The sequence below is a fragment of the Gadus macrocephalus genome, chromosome 20 (genome assembly GCF_031168955.1).
Source record: "Gadus macrocephalus chromosome 20, ASM3116895v1".
Taxonomy (NCBI): Eukaryota; Metazoa; Chordata; class Actinopteri; order Gadiformes; family Gadidae; genus Gadus; species Gadus macrocephalus.
Window position 1 is genome coordinate 13,839,111 of NC_082401.1, and position 16,608 is coordinate 13,855,718.

The 16,608-nt window shown below is 43.1% G+C and overlaps 1 protein-coding gene across 1 annotated transcript; it reads left to right on the top strand.

Annotated features, from left to right (window-relative positions):
- The first annotated feature begins 6,407 nt into the window (after positions 1-6,407).
- On the top strand, positions 6,408-12,203 carry LOC132448710 (uncharacterized). The gene is made up of 4 exons (XM_060040197.1): positions 6,408-6,869; positions 9,880-10,127; positions 10,734-10,873; positions 10,981-12,203. Exons 2-4 carry the CDS (start codon positions 9,887-9,889, stop codon positions 11,764-11,766), a joined length of 1,167 nt encoding a protein of 388 aa, XP_059896180.1. The 5' UTR covers positions 6,408-6,869; positions 9,880-9,886; the 3' UTR covers positions 11,767-12,203.
- The last annotated feature ends 4,405 nt before the right edge of the window (positions 12,204-16,608 follow it).

Genomic DNA, 16,608 nt, shown 5'->3' on the forward strand with positions numbered 1-16,608 from the left:
GTTTTTTTCATTTAATAGTAAGTAGTGTTGCGTTCTTTGAAGAAAGTAGTCCAATCCGGATCGCTTTTAACTCTTTATTTGTCAAAGTATTTCGGCATGGTATGAAGCAAAAGAAGGGGAATTGTATTGAGCGTGCGTGCGAGCAACAACCAGCTGGCCAATACCTCTTCCCCGCAAGTCTGGACTACTGGATGTTTCTGCCCTTGTTTGCTTCCGGACCTATTTAAATACCTAGTAGGCGTGGCCTATGTGACGCATTAGCCTCGGCTTCCCCACCTGTCTAAAGGTGCTGCCTTCTGTGGATGGAGTAGCTATTGCAGCCTTCAGTAAGGTCCTGCTCCCCTTGTGGCTATGTACAGTATTTACGGCTTATATGTTCGGTCCTGCTTCCTAGTGGCTATGTGAGGGTAACCCGGGGATTCCACCGGACGCGTTACGGCAACGTTACGGCTGTGGCACGTCTTGGCCGCGACTTTGCCCTGCTTGCATTTCCACCGGGCGCGTTACGGCAGCGCAACGTGCGTTGCGAGCCAGCCGTATTCACGCGAGATCACGCGATAATCCTAAACCTAATGTACTCACCTTCCACTCCCAAAACTACTGCAATTAAATGCCAGGCTTTGTCCTTTCTGGCATTGTTCTTATAAAAATTATGATTTGAGACCCTTTGATTGATTGACTGCTGACCTGGTGCCACCGGTCATGACGTAATAATGTTGGTGTTTTATTTATTGTTTTTTATTTTGAAAATTGACTGGATGCTCTATGGCTTTTACTTTTTCACTTCCTGGCCTGCTCGATCTGCTCTGTTGAAATTGACGCGGTTCAGCGACGGCTTGCGGCAAAAATAGGAATGCTACGGAATGATAGCGCTGCGGCACAGCGAGCCGCTCCTGGGACGCTGCTGAGACGTTCCGCAGCCGCGCCCGGTGGAAATGGTCTCATTGATTAGAGTGGAACCTATCTGCTGCGGTGACCGCGGCCAAGACGTGCCGCAGCCGTAACGTTGCCGTAACGTGTCCGGTGGAATCAGGTCATCATACAGCTTGTGTGTTTGATTCTGGTTCCTAGAGGCTATGTGGGGGCAGCTTATGTTCTTAAAATACGTAAAGGTAGGCCTATATTCCATAACGCTCAACCATATGAAAACCTGTATGTTACTACTTGTATGGTAACTCACTGAACTTTGGCTTTGTGGCGTCTATTTCCAGCAAACAGCTTCAAAAACATGTTTTCTGGAACTCAAATACTATGTTTACTTGTTGAAAAAGCACCATTATATGTCTCCTTTAAAAAAAATGGAAAAATGACGGGAAATCTCCCGAAACTCTCGATGGCCAGTCCGCCCCTGATGGTAACTCACGGCACCACGTAGCTGTGTGGAGCTCCGTCTGTGCAGCGGTTGATGTTGATAGCCGCGTCCGAGAGAGGGTTCATCTTAACACCGCGGTGTGGGGTGTATTTCATATGCAACATCGCTCATTATAACACTGATACACCGACGGTACAAAAACAACGACATGCACGCTAGCTCAATAATGAGGATACGGTGGGAGTGCCCAAAACAACAAAAAGTTTGGTAGCCGAAACTAGCTGGATAGTCATAATTGGGGGTAACGTTGGTGGTGTCTCTCCTCAGATGTTTTTTCTCTCCCCTTTTCCCGCTCCCACTCCAGTTCTCAGCCCCTCCCCTTTTCTGAACCTGACCTAGCTGATAGGTCAGTCTCTCCCATGTTATGGCACGTTACAGGCAACCCGTAACTGACGTCACACACACATCAACAATAATGGCACATAATGCATATATTAACGCCGTTGAAATTGGTTTGCGTTAAGGCCGTTAATAACGCGTTAAATTGACAGCACTAATATTAACGGCGTTAACGCAAAACGATTTTAAAGGCGTACATTTCTTTAGCGCGCGATTGATGCAATTCATTTATTTCTTTTAAAGTTATTTTTTTATTTATTTTTTCTTTGGCTCAAAACAAAGAAGCAGTAGCCTGATTGCTATGTTGAAGGCAGTATGTTTGTATGTTCATCGTTTAATTGCACTATAGGCTTTTTTTTTTTTGGATCAATAAAAAAACATTTGCACAAGGCAAGCCGATGCACTTCTCCATGTTGATAAGAGCATTAAAATGAGAACAATTAATGGGACAAAGAAATCAAGGGACATTTAGCATAGAAAAAATTAATCGCGAGTTTACTATGACATTAATGCGATTAATCCCGATTAAATATTTTAATCGCTTGACAGCACAAATATATATATATATATATATATGTAAGGTCTGTCTCACTTGTATTCATTTGACTCTGAAATAACTTGAATGGAACTTTAGACGCCTGGTGATAAGCAGCACAGCAGTCAGGAAGCTTTTTAAAGCTATAATAAACTGCGTATTTTGTATATTTAAGTAAAGCATTCTGAAAAAATGGGCATGCGCGATAAAGCATACAAAAAAAATTGCTGCATGCATTTTCCCTTTCCCTCTGGGCTAAGCCCCGGATATTTTAGAAACCTAGAAACGCCCCTGCTGGCGCAACAAATCTCGCTAACCAGCTAATCGAGATTTGTAGTATAGCTCACAGAGCCGCAGAAGGGTTTGTTTTCGTGACTTGTCGTGACTTGCCTGGAACGCCGCCAGGTCGTGAGTCGTGACTTCAAGTCGTCACTTATGGGCTAACAAGTGCCCCTTGAACGCAGCGTAGTTCTGCGGGGTCGCTACAGTATCTTGGGGTGGGCTGAAACCATGGGGATAACGCCCTGTGTTCGGTCTTTCTGCGATATGTATTGCAATATATTTTTATCACTGTATAATGATGTCGCTGTCTTTGTAGCACAATATACTCGCTATACAAAGAATTATGGTGGCGAATTAAATGGGAAAATAAATTATTAGTTGCGAACAACAGGGTAAGTTGAGTTTGAAGAAAATAAAATGGTTCCTGGCTGCTACCATGTAATGTTTCTTAATGTATAAGAACTAGTACGAGTAGATAGTTGCTAGGTGAGATAGGCCTACCCTTTGAATGTGTCTCTTCGCCATGTAGGCTATGTGTTCAACTGATTTCCCTCTTGACCTCATCGCTTTATGGGCTGTCACACTAAAGACCAATAGCGCCATCTGTTGGTGGATGATGAGTATAGCCGAGTTATAGACATCGGTACAACCAGTAGTGATGGTTGCCCTTTCCGCATCAGCAGTTCGGCTGTGACGGCAATAGTGGGCAAAGCAAGGGAGTATGGCTTATAAGCTTATATATAGCTTATTGTATAGCATAGTCGCAATATATGTTGGCATAGACCCTTAGAGCAATGGAGGGGGCCTGTTTTTAACAAAAGTGTGTGTGTGTGTGTGTGTGTGTGTGTGTGTGTGTGTGTGTGTGTGTGTGTGTGTGTGTGTGTGTGTGTGTGTGTGGTTAGATTCATGTTAGAGCAAATTAATCTGCCATCAAGTCAAGGTTAGGCTACAGGGTTTCTGTTTCTTTGTATTGAGCACTACTCTGCCCTTCCTAGAAATGGAGTGAAGCCGGTTTTCATAGCTGAGCGGCTACTAAGAAGTTACTCATACCGATAGACCTGTCTTAGGTGTGCATGCAACAAGGAAGATTCATGAATGCCTGGCATTCTCTCTCAGCGGCCAACCCCCAAAGACATGCTTAGTCCTCTATCTCCTAACACAACAATTACAAAACAATCTATAATATCTGACTTTTGGAACAGAGATGGAGTTCCAGGAGAAGCTACTAAAGGTGGATCAGGCCCTTAGCAGATATGAGACAGAAGATTTAGCCTTTCTCTGCAAGGATATCCTGACATGTGAATCGTGATATAAGTTCAGTGGAGTCCCCCATTGACCTCTTCCAACGTCTGGGGGACCACAACGACTCAGAGAACCTACTCACCGATCTACTCTTTGCCATCAAAAGCTTTGAGTTACTGTCTTATCTCGATCTCAATGGGGAGATGTCTATAGGACCCCCCATCTCCCCTTACAGGTAAAGAAATCCCCCAACATGCATTACCATTAGTCATCTAACCAAGCTTTTGATCGTTCTCATTTTAAATGTCTGCATTCGTCATATAGAGAGCTGCTTTTTAAAATTTTGAGGAACCTCGACTTACAAGTTATGAAAGAATTGACCACAAACAAGCAACCTTTAACACTGGAGCCGAATGTTATAAGTGCTTTCTCAACACTCTGTAAACCCAGGAATTCTGTTTCGTGAATGTTTCTAATTATGAATATAGTTTACATTTGTATGAGATCATGTTTTCAAACCCTTCATCTACAATGTTATTTTACAAACATTTTAAAGCCTTAAGGCAAGGGAAGTTAATTTAGCTAGCACACTTCCAACAGGCCCTTCAGAGTGCTCTACAGAGGAATACTCTGTTATAATGATAAACTATGTCATTGTCAATGCACTCATCCCTTAGTCTACACTTGAAGTCTTCTTAGAAATGGAGCGCAAGGACCTCCTGAGCAGCTCTGACCTCCTCCGGCTTGAGGACCAACTCAAATCAAACCGCTATCAATCGTTGCTGACAGACATCGGAAGGTCTCACAAGGTAAACAATCTCCTGATTTAAAAGTGAATCATAATGTCCAGTTGTCATTCATGCATTTGAGTGTATTATAATTATAATATATTATAACAAATAAATCCAATATAAACATATGCTGTATGCAAAAAAGCCCAAGAGACCGGATTTATCGGCTTCCAACCGAGGCCTCCATGGTATGCCGAACGCCTTGAAAAGTAAAAAAGCTGTTGGAAGACAAAGTGAAACAGAGGCCCCATCCCAATGTCCGGACTCATGGACTCACAGACTTTGCTGAGCGTTCTCGCGGAATTATTAAGGCTTTAGGGCTGTCCCAAAGTTTAATTCCAAAGGGCGTGAGGGTTTGAGTCCACACTTACCGAGCCCTCTCCATGAGTCTGCATCAGTGCAGACTTCACCTAAGGGAACTACCCACAGTTCAAAGCGTTGTGACGTTTACCATGGAGACTATAGGGAAATCCGGGAATTAGGAAGGTAAAGCACAACATGACGACGCTACTGTCAATGCGCGACCAGATGGGAATTTCAGCCTTTTTTCAGTGAGCCGGATCATTTGGATCAGCTCACCAACAAGAGCCGGCTCCTTTGGCTCCCAAGCGGCTCTTCATATTACTAATTATACCTTTTATAATTCAGCCAAATGTAGCCCGTTCTGACTTATGATTAGTATTTGTAGGCCAATAATCACCTTATTCAATACATCCTTTATACTTAAGCATTCAAAAGTAAAAATTTGATTTTCTATTATCAATAAATTGCTGTAGCCGATGACCACCAAATGACCATCGGCCCATAGCGCTGCTGTGCCAGTACATTAGGCAATTAAAAGACTGGAAATGCCAACATTTTCGTCAACTTAATGAGGACAAAACCGAGATAATTGTATTTGGTGCTAAAACGGAATGGCTTAAACGTAACCCAAAACCTTCACTCTCTGTCCCTGAAAATCTCAATCAAAGCCAGAAATCATAGATTCAGATTTACATTTCGACAGTCACATCAAATCAGTTATGAAATCTGCATATTATCACAACATTATGTGTGTGTGTTACACTGGTCACACATTTAACAACTTTGACTCCGTTCCCGTGTAAAACTCGAGAATCGGGAGGGGACAGGCATTGATGAAGGTACGCCCATGCTATACTTATACAAAACTAATATAGTCTCAGTCTTAGTCCAGATTCTGCTCCTTTACGCATATATACAGTACATACTGTGGCAACCCGTCTCTGGCATAGCGCCCCTGGAGACCAAGGGGACAGGTTGTGGAGGCGGTGTACCACAGATTTTCAACAGTTGGCGCCAGTAAGAGCATTGGTGCCAATCATTGAAATGCGGAGCACCTGAGGAGCAGGTGGGGAAGCATGCTTTAAAAAGCATGCTTGCATTCCCATTCAGGGGCTCTCCTGGTTCGCATGTGCGGATTGACCAGTGTCCGTGGGTGATGTGATTCCATCCTGAGGAACAAGACTGTGGATTCCTCCAAAGCTGGGTTTTGTTCGGTTTGATAGTAATATAATTTATGCTTGAATAAAAGTGCCATTTTGTCTTTAAGTAAGCTCCAGTTCGTAAGCTGATTGGAAGGAGGCGGCTCACTCACCAAGACGGGTTGGCACAATACACACTACTATCATATCATGTGATAATCTTTTTTACCATCTTTTGCTATTGTCATTTTTTCAGGCCTGGTACATGTGGGTGGGTGTGTGTGTGTGTGTGTGTGTGTGTGTCCTATTTCAATTGCTTTACGGTCTTTCCGATTCCTTCTGGATAAACAAATCGCAGCCAAACTTCTCCAGATTGAAGAGATCATCTAACGCGTGGCTCAGCGTCAGAGATTGTGCGGGAGCGGCGGCCAAAGTTCACAGCAGGACCCCAAAAATAACCCGTTTATCAGAGACCTAAGCAGTAGTGGGCCCACATACGTATGGCATCGTATCACTATGCTTTATCCCAATGCTTTATTTCTCTCTGAAAGTAATAAGGATTGACTCTATCATGACTTATTAGATTTAACAACCTCTGTATTGCCACATCTTGACAGTAAGGGAAACGCCTCCATAAGGTAGGACACGCCTGCCAGTTAAGGAAATATGGTTTCGGTTTCTAATAAACTTTCAGGTGAACAGCAGTAGCTGGCAGACAGTATCATAGCCGACACTGACCGGACGTGTTTCTTCATTTTGATCAAATTAGAAAACGTGTTTCTGTTGGACGCTGTGGAGGAGGCCAATAGGGGAGCCTGAAACTAAAGCGGACGGAACCTTTCGCCGTTCAAAAACAATCTCACCAGGTAATACAATTAATTAAAGCTGCAATTAGCATTTTACGGCTGCCAAGCCTGAAGCCGACCAATAAGACCCTGACACAGACCATGAAGAATCTGATTAAGCATTAAGACTGACGTAAACCTTAAAGACCCTGACGAAGACAATTAAGACCGATTTTGTTTGCATACGGTTGATAACGCTGGAATAACCTCAGCTTGGATCTCTTGATGGGCGAACAAACTTTGATGACTATCCGTCTAAAGGCTGAGGAATTATGAGTTTTTCAAGTTTTCAATTGATTGCCTTAGCGCCACCTATTATCCTATTTTGATTAACTTTAGGATAAATATTACACCAAATTTGGGGATAATTGACTCAAGTTAACCCCACCTTTAGTCACCTAACATTGATTTCTAATTTGGACGTCAAGCCGCCATTTTGTTATAGGTTTTCGGGTCCTAGGAATATTTGCTCAACATGAGGAGATACAAATGTCTTCAGGATTTCATGACTGTAGAAGAAAAAGGTCAGAAAATATGTCTTTCGAAAGTCTGCATTTTCAGTTAATTGATATAGCTCCCCCTATAGCCCAATATGGATATTTTTTTGACCCATGTGCCTTTGACTTCACCAAGTTTGATGATGATTGGGTTAAATGAACCCTGCCTTTTGCCGTTAAGTTATATTTGGACGATTTTGAGCCTCTGGTGGCCATGTTTTTTTCTCAATCGACTTCATTTTGCTTGAGCAGTTGGAACTTTGGTCCCCAACAGCCACTAAGTTGGTCCTGCTCAAATCAAACATACTGTCTATGAACTGTGTTGATTTTAGTCACAGGCAACACCCATTTCAATGCCACACCTTAATTGAAAATATGTTGACTTCATCTTGTTCACAACTTTTGTACTGGACTCAAGATCATAGGAGTCAATTTTGTTGTTGTTATAAGCATTTAAGTCTTTTTGTGTTTTAAACCACACCCTTTTTAGAAGTCAATGGCTCCTGGGCAGGGCTCCAGACTAACTTGGGTGCACTGGTGCGCCTAAATTTTTGATTTGGGTGCACCAGCACGTATTTATGGTGCACCCAAGTTTTGAGTTGTTGACGGGGGGGTTTAGGGGGGGGGGGGCGTTGGACCGTGCCTGCCTTGCGCTGAGTTGTTGAGGGGGGGGGGCAACCGGGCAGCTGCACCGGTTGCACCGTTGATATTTACGCCAGTGATTAATAATATTTTGACCATTAAATAAATGCCTTAAATAAATGCCGAATCTGTATCTCTCATAAAGAATATCGTCAGACAATGCAAAGGGATCGGTTCTGTCCTGAAAAACCCTCTGTCTCCGGAGAGACGCCTGTACGATAAATGCGCCGAGGGAACACCCACAAATGGCGACGTCATTATCGGAGGAGGGGCTAGGAAGCTGCGCACGCCGATATAAGTACCGATATGGTACAGCTAACACAGGCTTTCAGCTCAACATACCTCGCTAACCCTCTAATCGAGCTTCGTAGTACAGGCCCCTGGATTGGGCTTTGCGGGTTTGTTTACCGGCGTTGCTATTGTTACCGGTCTTGCGTGTTCCAACGCCGGTTTATTAGGTATCTAATAAATCGCTGTCTAATCAATACTTCATTCAATGCCTCTTCCGTGGTTATAACAATATTATGAATAGACTGCTCTGTAAAAAAATAAAATAATAATTATACCAGATACATTTTCAGTCGCACCGGTGCGCCCAAATAAAATATTTGGTCGCACTACCCCGAATTCAAGGCGCATGTGCGCCCAAATTAGGCGCACTCTGGAGCCCTGCTCCTGGGTGCTCTAATCTTTATTGTACACTGTGCTTTATGTCAGATTGAAGACATTGGTCTACAGATGATACGTGGTATCATGGATTTTTGTCTAATTGAAAAAATTTAGGATCCTTAGGGAAGTGATTGTTTTTAACAAAGTTCAAGATGGTTGTAAATCCAAATAAAGTCATAGGTTCTTGAAGCATATTTGTTCACCATGAGGATTATGCATGTGTGAACAAAGTTTCATGACTCTAAGTCAAAGCGGTTACGAGATATGTTTGTTCAAAGTTTGCATTTTTGCACTGTTGCTCTAGCGCCACCTTTGGACCAATCAGTGTAATATTTATTCTTTGTTAATCTTGAGTCAGCCTCTACAGCTGTAGAAAGTTTCATCAAAAGCGTGCGAGCAGTTTAGGCTGTGTAAGTCAAACGTAGTGGAATAATAGACATAAAAACACCCACAATAATAATAGTTTAAGATGAGATAAGAACTTTATTTCATCCCATACATGGGAAATTAACTTGTTACAGCAGCCCATGGAATATAAAATAAAAAAGGCAAACAGGCACAAGGTTACCTCGCACCTTGTGCCTGGCCCCCGAATAAAACTAACAATTACAATAAGTTGCCTTGCCCTTTGTGCTTGGCTCCCTAACTAGCCTTTAAGTTCAAAACGAAGCTCAGGCAAGGCAAGGCAAGGCAAGGCAACTTTATTTATATAGCACTTTTCATACACAAGGCAGACTCAAAGTGCTTCACATATAAACATTGTTATACAATAAAATAAAATAATAGATAAGTAAAAGAAAACATATGCAAAGAAATGAGTAAAATAGAAAGTGCAATGTATTTAAGATCAGATCAACAGTCTCTCTGGTATCCGCGTCGGGACTCCAACCCGACCTAAAAGGAACTTGGTACTTTCTCTGGGACTCCAACCCGGATTCTAGTAACCCTTATCCTTTCTCTCTGGTATCAGATCATGTATCTTTCTGGTAAAAATAGAAAATTTAATTGAAAGTTAAAAAGGCTTTTTAGTAAGTAAAATTGAAAGTGCAATGTATTTAAGAAAGTGAGAAAATTAAATTGAAAGTTAAAAAGGCATTTTAGTAAAATAAAGGTAACCTAAGCTCTGTCCAGTAATCAAGCCTATTGTTCTCACCAAGTGACCTCATTAGATCACAGTTACAGTAGGCCTACTAACGGTGTTCTTCCATACCATTCACTTGCAGATTGAAGATGGCTAGTTCTGCACCAAAACGCACCGGAGTCTGCGAGGAACAGATCGTCGTTCAGGGCTACCTCCATTGCGTGTTGCCAGTGAAGATTTCAACGAAGAACAAAAGATTTTTTCATTTTATCTTGCAGACGTCCCGAGATAAATATACAAAAGGCATCGTGTTTGCAGCAGAGAAGCATGGACGCTATCAGCAGGAAGCGGCCAACCACACGCCCTTGATTCTAGGCAATGTCCAGAGGAGTAAGTTATACATATGTTGTCGATTGCATGCTTGTTTTATTTATCGGCCAAGTAAAGTGGTGCATTGTTTGAGGGCTATGCATAGGTGCTTGTGAAATGATTTATAGGTGGCGGGCGGGGTGTTGGTGCTAATTAACAGGATATTAAAACAGAATTAAGTATTCTTGAAGTGTAGAGTATTTTATAGCTAATGACACGTCATTTACCATCTTTACGCAATCAAAGATAATTTATAATAGAATTGCAGAGTTTGGCAAATAAAACATTATGTGCACATTAATTATGCTTTCAGTCCATTGTTTCCTTAAATAACACTGAGAGCCTTATAAGATTTCTGGGTGATTACACATTTAGTGGCCAAGTAAACTATTTGTTCTATTTGGAAATGATTCATGGCTGATAAATATCAAGAGTGAGGCTTAATATGTTTCAGTGCACCTTTTCAATCGTAGGTTTGTATCAATTAAAATAATAAATGTCTGAATGGTATATTGGTCTCTTGTTTTAAATGATTTAGAGGTGTTGGGCGGGGGGGTGTTGGCAGTTTAAATGTTGGTATGCATGGACATGTATTGTAATTGTGCGCTTATCTTTTCGGTTGTACAGGCAATGTAGGGGCTGGCTTGCTTATAAAACATGCATCTACGCTGGAGGTGTTGGAGTCCCTTGGCTTTGACTACAAGGAACCCAGTGATTCCAGCACATTCACTGTAGCGCAGGTGGCTGGCCTCAAACATAAACAGAAAGTAAGTGGTTCAATACTTGAAAGGTAACAAGGACCAACTTGTATCAATCTTCCATATTCAATATTAGAGGTGAGTAGATAAGCATGTAATGTCTTTTTCCTGTATAGGTTGGAAAGATCCAAGCAAAGGTTGTTTGGCTGCAGGACTGCAGTTCCACGGCCACTGTCTATGGCAAAGAGCTGGAGCGCAAGGATTGCCATGTTGCCGACCAAACCGGGAAGATTAGGCTGTCCCTCTGGGGGGGGCTTATTGGCCAAGTGGCACAGGGCGTGTCCTACGTCCTGACGGACCTGGCGGTCCGTAAATGGGGAGGGTTGTATCTGACGTCTACAAAGGACACCACCATCCGGGTCTCAGAGGAGGAGGTCCTGGTTCCGGAATCTGTTGTGAGGCTGCGACTGGAGGTGGAGCAGCAGGAGGAGGTGGAGCAGCAGGAGGTGGAGCAGGAGGAGGTGGAGCAGGAGGAGGTGGAGCAGCAGGAGGTGGAGCAGGAGGTGGAGCAGGAGATAAAGAAGGAGATGCTCACCACGGTGCGGGGACCAGTCTATGGAGTCCAACTAGCTGCCCAACGGCAGTGCAGCAGCTGCTACAGAAGGCAGCTGGCCTTCAACCTAAAGGCCAAAAACCATCGCTGTGAGGCCTGTGGCCTCCTTCAGAAGGTCGGGTCCTATGTACAGGCTGCCAACGGGACAGTCATGGTCAATAAGGGCGATGTGAAACTCACGTTGACATTGACCTCGACTGTCCTGATGACATACCTGAGTCAAAACAACCTCCAGGAGCTGCTTGCAGATGTGCAGTTGGTGGAGGAGCACTTTTTGGAAGTGGGGGTGTTTGTAATCCAATACAATGCCAACAATGTGGTTGTCGTTGTCACAACAGGGAATGTTTGAATGCAGGATGATCGTAATTAATAGCATATTAAGAAGTCGTATCATAATAATTCAGTGTAATTTTAATGGCACAGAAGATATTGTTATTAATGAAATCCCCATTTAAAGTATGAAAACATATTTCTTGCATAGCTGAGTGGATTTGTGGGATGTAAATAAGCTACATGTCAACGAGATGTGGTCTTTCTTAACTGGTTGTAATTGGGTATTATTTGACTTTTAGTCCTGTATATGACGTGTCAAATGTTTTATTTTTCTTTCTTTCTTTCTGTTTTTCTTCTTTTTTTTTTAATGGAAGGCAAACATAACTTGTTCATGGAAATACTTTTGCAATTCCATCCAAAAGTCTTGAATGTTGAAGTTAAAGTCATTGTTGGGAATGCTTATGATGTATGGAGGTTTCTTAATATATATTGAAATAAAAGCATTCAAATCGACACAATTGAATCCTATATATATGCATAAATATTTAATATTTATGCATATAAGTGCATCGGCTTGCCTTGTGCAAATGTTTTTTTATTGATAACAACATTGGCATATACTGATCAAAACAGGACGATACAAAAAAAAAGTCTATAGTGCAATTAAACGATGAACAAACAAACATACTGCCTTGAACATAGAACTCAGGCTACTGCTTCTTTGTTTTGAGCCAAAGAAAAAAAATATATTATTTTTTTATAATAATAATAATTTGCGTTAATCGCGCGTTAAAAAAATTAACACCGTTAAAATTGGTTTGCGTTAACGCCGTTAATAACGTGTTTAACTGACAGCACTAGTTTATACCATCAATGGTTTAATAGATGAGGATACCTTTTCGGATTTTTTTCAGATTTGACAGAACGTGGAGCAGTCCAATTTGGGTTGACGGTCCGGCCACTCGCTTTGCCCCCATACAATGTGTTAAAAAATGATCCCCCCCTCTAAATTGAAGTTATATATCGGCTAGGCCAGGGCTCCATTTCGCGCTGTTTGTGAATATCAAGCAGGCCAGCCCAAGGCACTTTTATAATTTTTTATTTTCTTAAAAATAATTCGGCGGCAGTTTGGCCGCCGTCGAAGAGCTCCAGGAGTCCGCAGACTGCAACAATCCCTTCTCCTCCATGCTGTGGTTCAGTCTGACAGCTCATTGGTCAATGGGCAGCAGCTCATTTGCATTAAAGGAGAAATCCGGTGTAAAAGGGATCTGTATTAAGGTAAGTGGCCTTTTAAGTGGTTTAAAATAGCGATTTAGTTTTTACATGCCCTTATCGTTCCAAGTTTATAGCGTTTTGGTAGAATCGGCTAAAAACAGCCAACGAAAGAATGTGTCTATATGCGTTTTTTTGCTCCCAACCGAACATTACAACTCATTATCATACCAAACATATCCCAAATTCATTTTACACCGGATTTCTCCTTTAAAGCTACAGACACCAAAAACAGCGTATTCTGAAGGGACTGAAACAGAGGAATAGCGGTAGACGATTTTTCCCTAAAACTATTTCAAGCAAACAGCTTCAAAAACATGTTTTCTGGAACTCAAATACCATTGTTTACTGGTTGGGAAAACACCATTATATGTCTCCTTTAAAAAAAAGAGGAACAATTACAGCCGTCCGGCCGTTCGGGAAATCTCCCAAACCTCCCGATGCCAGTCCGCCCCTGATGGTAACTCACGGCACCACGTAGCTGTGTGGAGCTCCGTCTGTGCAGCGGTTGATGTTGATAGCCGCGTCCGAGAGAGGGTTCATCTTAACACCGCGGTGTGGGGTGTATTTCATATGCAACATCGCTCATTATAACACTAATACACAACGAAGGCCCCTCCCCTTTTCTGAACCTGACCTATCAGCTGACCTAGGGGCAACCTCTTCACCCCATGAACTCCCCAAAAGTCTTCCCCATGTTCCTACGGGGTCGCTACAGTATCTTCTGGTGGGCTGGTTCCGTAACCACGGGGATAACACGTCACCCCTTTGTCTTTCGGCGATACGTATTGTGAAATATATTTTATCATTGTATAATTATGGCGACACATTAGTGCCATAATTCACTAATGTGATAAAAGATGCATTCGGGCGTATTATATTATTCCCCACGCGTAGATATTAACTGCGAGCGCGCAAATGATCTCTGCGCGCGCGCAAATTACCTCTGCGCGCGCAAAACAGCCTCTCGCGCGCGCAAATTACCTCAGCGCACGCAAAACAGCCTCTCGTGCGTAACAGCCTCTCGCGAAAGATGTTTTTACGCTCGCTCGAATTTAATTTTGGCACTATGGGGGAGGGAACCAAGGCAGGGCGGGCTTTCCTATGATTGGCCGTTTCTGAAGCGCGATATTTGATTGACAGCCCTCCTCAGCCCTCCTCTCATTCAATTCTGAATTGTACAGTAAATGGCTGAAACGATAGTTACGTATTGTAACTCCAGATTCTATGAGTATAGGCGCAGCCTTTTAAGTGTCGGCCTCATTGTCCTTTAAATAGCTGAAGAAAAGCTGTTTATTGGGAGCAGAACGTCTGCCGGCGCCCGACTATATCTGCGAAATGCGGACGTCGTTGAGGCACGCCGCACGCGGACGTAATTGAGGCCCACGCTGTTGGTGGTCGGGGATTACACATTTTTCAGTGCTACGGCTCACGCCTAGGGATAACCCAATAGCGATAGCCTTAAAAGGCTGCGACTATACTCATAGAATCTAGAGTTACAATACGTAACTATCGTTTCAGCCATTTACTGTACAATTCAGAATTGAATGAGAGGAAGGCTGAGGAGGGCTGTCAATCAAATATCGCGCTTCAGAAACGGCCAATCATAGGAAAGCCCGCCCTGTCTTGGTTCCCTCCCCCATAGTGCCAAAATTAAATTCGAGCGAGCGTAAAAACATCTTTCGCAAGAGGCTGTTACGCGCGAGAGGCTGTTTTGCGCGCGCTGAGGTCATTTGCGCGCGCGAGGCTGTTTTGCGCGTGCAGAGGTAATTTGCGCGTGCGCAGAGATCATTTGCGCGCTCGCAGTTAATATCTACGCGTGTGGAATAATATAATACGCCCGAATGCATCTTTTATCACATTAGTGAATTATGGCACTAATGTGTCGCCATATATAATGGTTTGATTTTGTAGCGTTATACGCTTGTTATACAGAGCTTGATGGTGGCGAATTACATGGGAAATTTAATTAGTTGCGTTGCCTTTTTGTTGAGGCAACAATTGCAAGGATCCTGATCGTCGGGATCCAGGCAGACTCTTTACTCACCATTAGTTTCCCTTCCACAGGTGATGGAGTCAGTTGTTCCACATGTTCAATGACCCCAAACTTTGTCCTCCTGGCCACCTCCTTATTCAGGCTGCCACGAAGTGGCACTGGCACTCTCCTCTGGGAATGCACCACAGGTTTAATTGGCATCCCTTTTCAGTTGGATTTTCTAGGAGAACGGTTGTTTCCAATGTTAAGATTCCGGGAAAACGATGTCCCTTTCCACTTCGCATCATGCGTGGCGTCGTCGGACGCCTCATGCTGCTCTGCTAGCTCACCAGCCTGGCATATTCTCCCTGTATTATCCAACGTGAGTGCAACTTACCTGAACAGCTTGCTTAATCTTCTTGTCGTTGGTTCCAAAAACGATCTGGTCACAAATCAATGAATCCCCAATTTCATTAAAAGTGCACAACTTAATGTTTAGCTTGAGGTCTGTGAGGAAACCATGAAATGACTCCTTGATGTTGAATACACATCTCTCGTACGTTTCGTTTTTCTTAGGACAGGCAGTTCTCTTCGAAACTCTCCAATACCTTTTCCGAGTTGCCTTTGTCCCAGCACTTCGGTGCCAGCAAACGGTTAACAAAAACATAGCCATCTTTCTCCCGTCAGGCTGTCCCTCCATGGTCCCTCCACTCTGACAGCTGCAACATACAGTGGAACCCGCTGTTTTAGCGCCCTCTGGTGGCTTAATAGCATTATATTGAGCCACAGGGTCTGTTGAGATGACGGTACATAACAATGGATCAATGGATTCAACCATTGGTCGACCGGGTTCCTGCTACCATGTAATGTTTCTTCATGTAGACGAAATATACGAGAGGATGGTTGCTAGGAGAGGTAGCCTGCCCTTTTGAATATTTCTCTTCGCTATATGTACCCTACAGGTTCAACTGAATTAGTGAAGAGTCGGTCGCGAACGAGCCGGTTCAAGGAGCCGGCTCTTATTTTTAGGAAAACTTTATGTATACGTTTTCATAGGCAGAATGATATGAAGTGTCCGCTCTACCGGGTGCTCCGTGCATGCTATGCGTGTGCAGTGACTGACTGTCAGGTTCATGCATGCGACAAAATGAAGTGTGGATAGAAAACAAACGATCATACCATTAAGCAAGCAGCGAGGGGCAGGGATGCACGTTGCGCTCATATGCAATGAAAACAATCAGCTACAGCAATTTATTGATATTAGAAAAATATGTTTTTACTGTTGAATAAGCCTACTAATAGGATGTAGGCCTATTGAAAAATGTAAGTGACATATATGGATACACATACGAATCATAAGTAAAAAAGGGCCACATTTGGATGAATTATAAAAGGTATAAGTGCATATGCAATGCAGGACTACCTTCGGCCAAAACTCCTTTAATTTTGCAGCAGCTTTTGACTGGAACAAAATTCAAGACACCCTCAAACTTACAGCTTTCATATCACAGTCTGCCTTCAAGCAGAAACGTATGGCGCGTTTCCACTGCAGGGTGCGGAACGGATCGGATCGCAAAGGTGCGGGTCGGGTCGCGTTTCCACCGCCAAAAGTGGGCGTGACCCGGACTTTGCCGTACCCGTTCCGGCCCCATTCTCGGGACTCCTCCGTTG

What these genes read in the sequence shown, in the direction of transcription:
- LOC132448710 (XM_060040197.1), top strand. Translation starts at nt 9,887, where the DNA reads ATGGCTAGTTCTGCACCAAAACGCACCGGAGTCTGCGAGGAACAGATC. An exon ending in TCTAGGCAATGTCCAGAGGA is followed by an intron (nt 10,128 to 10,733) that starts GTAAGTTATACA and finishes TCGGTTGTACAG; the next exon opens with GCAATGTAGGGGCTGGCTTG. An exon ending in GCCTCAAACATAAACAGAAA is followed by an intron (nt 10,874 to 10,980) that starts GTAAGTGGTTCA and finishes TTTCCTGTATAG; the next exon opens with GTTGGAAAGATCCAAGCAAA.